At 41.7% G+C, this 6292-nt stretch overlaps 1 protein-coding gene across 1 annotated transcript; it reads left to right on the top strand.

The window, feature by feature from the left end:
* On the top strand, positions 1 to 3702 carry LOC6498381 (inner centromere protein A). The gene is made up of 2 exons (XM_001962642.4): positions 1 to 178; positions 1914 to 3702. Exon 2 carries the CDS (start codon positions 1924 to 1926, stop codon positions 3448 to 3450), a length of 1527 nt encoding a protein of 508 aa, XP_001962678.1. The 5' UTR covers positions 1 to 178; positions 1914 to 1923; the 3' UTR covers positions 3451 to 3702.
* Positions 3703 to 6292: the final 2590 nt, after the last annotated feature.

The raw sequence follows: 6292 nt of genomic DNA, 5'->3' as shown, positions 1-6292 counted from the left end.
GCTGTCACAACCACTCTGTACTCACTCTTACATTTACATTCTCTCAAGTATCTACAAAAATTATATATTTTTTCACTTTGATTCCCATTGGAAAGAGCCCGGAGACCGGAGAGGTCAAGATAGCAGTGGTGTATCGCCAAGAACAGACCTAGTCGGGCTTTTGAATTAAGGTATTAAGGTGAGTTTCAGTGGAATTCAGTGGAAACTGATTGACATGCTTGCTGGTGTCGAAATTAACCAATTTCACAATTTATTGATTAAAATCCACAACGCGGTCTCAGAATATGACATTTATCCAGTAAATTAAATTCGTGGCCGGCGAAAGTGAAATGTAACGACATTCGATTGCCGCACACACAATTTGTTATAAATGTAAACAACATTTTAAATATTTACGAATCGAAATGGTCTGGGCCAGGGCGCCTTTGATCCACAACCGACGCGTCGGGCATTTGGTCAGTGGGCCCACATGGCGTATGAAATATTCGCCGCACTGGCCACAGGTAAAATTGTCACGTTTTTAATTAAACTTACGTCCAACGACCAAAGACCCGCAAATAATTTTCAAATAACACAGAAAAATGATAAATTATTATTGTTTTTAAATTCCTAGATTCTTAGTAATTTAATTCCCAAAAATGTTTCTTTTTATCAAAAAATTGCTTTGAGTTTTAAATATCATAAAAGGTATCTTATTAGTCTCATACTATAATAGTGGTTGGCTCCTAATGTCAATAGACTAATTAATATAAAACTAAAGGGGTCTGACTTGGAATTTTAAATAAATCAAATTCAATGGCTACAAAAATAATTACTTTTTAAATCAACCAAATCAATTGGAATAATTTAATCTAGTTTTAAGTTCGTAAATTACTGTCGCCGTGGAAAAACCTAACTTTATAAGTAGTTATTTGTTGTATCTATTGATAGGTATATATTGTGCTTTTCTTTCATTGATAGTTCATTAAACCTACGTGTCACGCAATATTAAAGAAAGGAGGCAGCAGCTGAGATTTTTCCCATGAACCACTAAATTAAGGCGCCAAGTCTTGTAATTCAGAGCATTTGTAAATCAATTTTGGACTATACATTTCTAAACAAAGGAGAGGAAAATGATTTCTTAGTTTTACAATAGTAATTTAAGTTTTTATAGAAAGTATCAAAGCTTTTAAAGACTAATTCCATTCTTAAATTAGAAAACAAAACTTAAAATAGGCCGCACACGCAAACTACACACCCTGGGACACCACAATGACAACAACTTATTTAGAGGCTCGTTAAAAAAGGCTTCTTAATTGTTTTCACTTGCCCTGTTTAAAATTTGGCAGCCAAGATGATGGTTAATGCGATAGACGGTTTAACGAGGTAAAAACTCATTTTATTGTGTCTGCCAACCCGTAATCGCCTAAAAGCCAAAGACGATAAGTTTTTTTATGACACTATACGTGGGCTGTGCATGTGTGATATTTTTTGGCGTGTGGGTTGACCCTCATTACTGGGAATAGGGCCACCCATTAGCCGGGGAAAGAGAAATCAGGGATACTCGACATAAAAGCGCCCGCCACACCACCCATCATAGAATGAGGTGTGTGTGCGGGTGGGTGTGCGTTGTATGGGTTTAATTGCCTTTTGGCTTCACCGTAGTTTGTTGGCCATTCTCGTTGTTTTAGTAATTGTTTGTCATTAGTTAAAATGTTTTCATTTTGCCAGAATTGAATCCGAGTTGGCCAATACACTGAAAGTAGGCTAGTGCTTGAACACAAATATTTTTCCTTAAAGCAATCCATGTAATAACTTTCATCAGAAACATCACGTACATCTAACGTCAGTCTCAAACACATCAGGTCGCTCCGAAAACCTGACTTTATAGAATCCTGACTAGAATATATCGTCGCCACTGCTGTCTCCCACAGATCTCTTGGAATGGCCTTCGTAGCGCGTCGTAGCAGCGATGGCAAGGTTGTGGACCGCCAGCCAGTATCCTGGAGGAGCAGCATGCCCATTTCAGATATCAGCGACGAGGATGATACTGGATCCATGCTGGGCTACACGAATCGCACATTCAGAGCTCCCGAAACCGTCAGGTTTGTGGGTGATGGAGGCGACGCCGACGGAGCTTTAGACCCAGATTCGCCGAAGGAAGCCCAATCGGATTTTAAGGTCAATATAATCAAGAAAAAGGAAATGGTTGCTGAGCTGGAATACCAGGAAGATGGCGGCGATGCATCTGGCAGCGACGTCGACTCAATCATGAGTTTCTGCCAGCAACTGGACGAGGAAGAAGCCAGTGACATGATGTACAACCTGACAGGCTCACAGGATCAAGAGGATCTGCAGGACCTGCAGGATCAAGAAGATACAGATAAAGAGAGCGACATAATGACAATGATGGGCAAGCCAGAAGATCTAGCATCCATGACGGATACAGAGACCGTGATGAACGTCAATGATGATTCAATGAGCATGTCTTCATTCGGCAGCTTTACGCCCACAGTGACCGAGAGCATCGGTGGGGATGACAATCTGGACAATATCAGTGGCAGGACCTTCTTTACGCCAAACACCCGCGAAGAAACCAAGGCTATTCCTCAACCAGATGCCGTCAGTGAAGCCGATCAGGGCCAGCTTTCGAGTCGCACCTTCGACATGAGCATTCGGGGTAGCCACCGTCTCCACGATGGCTCCTCGGTGTCCACTTGCAGCTGGACGGACATGTACGGTGAGGCCCTACAGCCTTCCGACAATCGCAGCAACGTGGTGCCATCCCTGAGTCTGGCTAGCGTCAACTCCGACACGTCCACCTATTACAAGAATCTGGAGGAGGTCAAGGAGCGGCAGGGCCAGGCGGCCTACGAAGACTGGAAGGCCAGGAAGGCGGCTCAAAAACAGCAGAAGATCCTGGCCGCAAAGCGGGAGCGAGAGAAGCGAGAAGCGGAGGCGGTTCTTCGCCAGAAGCTAGCCCAGGAACGGTTTCAGGAGTGGTGCCGTCGCAAAGAGGAACAACAACAGAAGGAACACAAGGCTCCGGTCCGGAAACCGGGAAATACCAGCGCCAGCTTAAGCCAGCCGAGCTCTGGAAACTCTACCGCCACTAGCTCCATTTCTGGAAAAGGTTTGGGATCGCCACCAGCGAGACCAACACGGCGAGTGGCACCAGAAGTAACCAAGAAGCGACTTAAGGAATGGGAGCGGGTCAAGTTGGAGCAACAACAGCAGGAACGGGAACGGCTGCGGAAGCAGCAGGAGTTCAAGACAAAGCAGGAGGAGGAGCGCAAGAAGAGATCGCAGGGCGCCTGGAACAATTGGATGAAGCAGGTGGACAAGCGGGCCAAACCCGTTCCACTAAATCAAGGATTCGACACTCTGCGCGGCACCATCTCCAACATCTACATCAATCCCGTCCAGTGGGTGTCCAACATTGATCCTCCCAAGACCGGTCGCAGTCACTAATTTTTCCCTGAAGGTCCATTATTCTTATATGCTTTATTTCGTCAAACTTTTAAGCTAAAAACCAAAAAAATCCCCCAAAAAAATCGTTTCTAGGGGCTTTGCCCCTCGGTTGAAGTGCCTAGGTAGTATTGTGCTGAGAACCAGGGTTGCTGGGCCACCCGATAAATTTTAAAATATTTTGTTTATTGGATAATGGCGGTATTGTCTGCAAAGATTTGTCTTTTCCAATAAACTAAAAAATATGGAACATTAGAGTTCCTTTCGTAGTTATTGTTGGTGGGGAAGTCTTCAAAATCTGGGGGTATCCTGGATCATGACAGGAATGTGTTATTATTTTGTCCATATGTTTCAATAAGCGGAAACGATTTCATTTAATTCGTTTGTCTAAGAACACAATACGTCTTTGTGTCTCATTTGTTCCTTGTTCCTTGCGAACCGTTTGTGTCCCACCATCCCATCCTGTGCGGCCACCACCCGTTGTATTCGCACCAGCGTGCGTTTGTGTCAATTTGTGTTTTTATTATTTATTTGCCGAGTCCATGGGGAGCCGGCAGGTGGTGGAGCAGGCTTAATTAAGCTTCTACCCTCCCCGGTCATCAGACTTTTATTTATGCAATTAACCAAAGCCTCGTGTAATAAAGTCCCGTAACGTAAAATCTTTGATTAATTGTAGTTTTGTTTACACGTTGAGAGCTAGTCAGACATGATTATGTGGGTTATCTGGACGCGTCCAGGGGAGTCCTTGGAACGGAGCGTATATGTCCGAGAAGGGACTATTTCTGAGGTGATTAGTGCTCTAGTTGGTCAGCAATTTGTTTACACGTTTGTGGGTTTGCTTAATCGCTTTCGGGCCCATAGTCATTAGCATTATCATTATCTGGTTGGGCTCTGATAATGGTTTTAGCTTCAAATGTGTTGGGATTGAGATTTTTTCCAGGCTAATTTTATGCATGTGTTCCGTGTAAATTAATAAACATAAATTAGAGTCGTTTATGGCCAATCAACTGTCTCTTCAATCAGTTCATAGCAAGGCTTTTCAATAAAAGTTTTCGATCTTTGTTTTAGAGTTTTAGAGTCTATGTAATCATAAAAAACAAATGCCCATTTGGAGAAACTTTTTCACGATGCCCTGCAGGTATTTAAAATAATTTGCACAACGTTTAAATGAATATTAATAGTTCACACACAATCGCACAAATAACGCAACAATTATTCTGAAATAACATTCAAAAGCCAGATTAGCACAGTTTTGTTGCCCAGGACGAAATGCAAATCAAAGCTGTAAAAAGAATGTCGGATGAAAGCGAAAGCTGGCCAATAATTATAATAAATAACCACAAAATCGGGGGAAAAAATACTCGAAATGAAATTTTGCCGGCCAGGCACATCGCAGGCTACTACGAAAGTAAATTAATAATAAATCTCAAAATGCTCATTAACTTAATTACTGTGTTTATTTTCATTGCCCTTCCTGTTCGACATTTTGTCCCCTTTTCACCACCATTTCCAGGCCATTCTCCAGCGGGTTCCTTTGTGCGTTGAAATGCTTTTTTGTCGGTGCGTCACGCAATTTTTTGGGGATCCGTCAGTCTTACAGAGCCTCCCACACTCACCCATCTAACCCGGGGCTTTGATAAACAACTCAGCGCCAAAAAAATAGCCTCAAAACATGAAGAAATTGCGCGTCTTTAACCTTAATGTATATTTAAGTAATGTTAATTGTGTTCAGAGTCGCCATTTGCAGTTGTTTCCTTCGAGTCCTTTGCCGAAATTATCGTAATTATGTTAATATATAAATTTTGCTTGTGGTAGCGTATCTGGAAATGTGTTATGCAATTGCTTCAAATTTAATATCAATTTATAAATTTCATATTCAATTTATTGGGGTATGAAATTACAATTAATTCGCTACAGATTAATTACTGAGAGATTAACTGAATAAAAAGTATTTAAAGTATCAGTTAAGATTGATCAGATAGCTCTCTTCAAGAGTACTCTGCTGCGATTATCCTTCAAATTGCCAGGTTTACTGACCTTAACCATTACTTACTCGAATCAAAGGTCATCCGGCAATAGCTTTCTTTATGATTTACCCAATCTCCCATCTGGTGTAAACGCATTTTTACAGAATTCCAACACTCGGATTTATATGCATATTATGTAAATAGAGTATGTGTGTCAGATCTGGCCCACAGGTCATGGCACTCCGGTACTCCGGCTGGCCACTCGGGCACTCAGACTGGGGAAGTACTAGGTGCTGGTTGGCGAGAGCAAAAAATCCATGAAAATGCACTAAAAAATGAGCAAACAAGCAGCTCACGTAAGCCGAGCGGTGCTGCGGTGGCACCTGTTTTGGCATGTCTGAAAATTCCTGGAAACAAATGTAATAAAAACTACTCGTAACTCATACAAACACACACTGGCACACTCATACACACTCTCACACTGGCACAACACTCATGCAGACTTGGTCGAAATGGTTAGGGCTTTTTATTAGCCAAAGCTTTTTAAAGAGTTTCCCGAGTTGTGTTTTCTAATTTTGGCTTTGCTTTGTTGGTTCGGTTCGGTACGGTTTGGTTTGGTTTGGTTTGGTTTTGCGTGTTGGCCCGCACTTAAAGTTTCCTTAATGAAAGTAATTTTTTTTTATTTCAAATTTGTTGCCGCTTTTAATTTGATTTTTTAGTGTCCATTTTGGTATATTTCTAATTCATGCAAGCCTTTTGTGGCCATTTGATAGTTCCACAAAACCAGCAAAGTACCAAACAACCAAAAGAGTTGACCTTATAAAGGAATAAAGGTTTTAAATTGTATCACATGCCCAGTAAAAATAAATAAGTTTTAA

The sequence above is a fragment of the Drosophila ananassae genome, chromosome 3R (genome assembly GCF_017639315.1).
Source record: "Drosophila ananassae strain 14024-0371.13 chromosome 3R, ASM1763931v2, whole genome shotgun sequence".
Taxonomy (NCBI): domain Eukaryota; kingdom Metazoa; phylum Arthropoda; class Insecta; order Diptera; family Drosophilidae; genus Drosophila; species Drosophila ananassae.
Note: the sequence above shows the minus strand (reverse complement) of the source record. Positions and strands in the feature narration are given on the sequence as shown.

Excerpts from the sequence above, each read along its gene's own strand:
- LOC6498381 (XM_001962642.4), top strand. The coding sequence starts at position 1,924 with ATGGCCTTCGTAGCGCGTCGTAGCAGCGATGGCAAGGTTGTGGACCGC.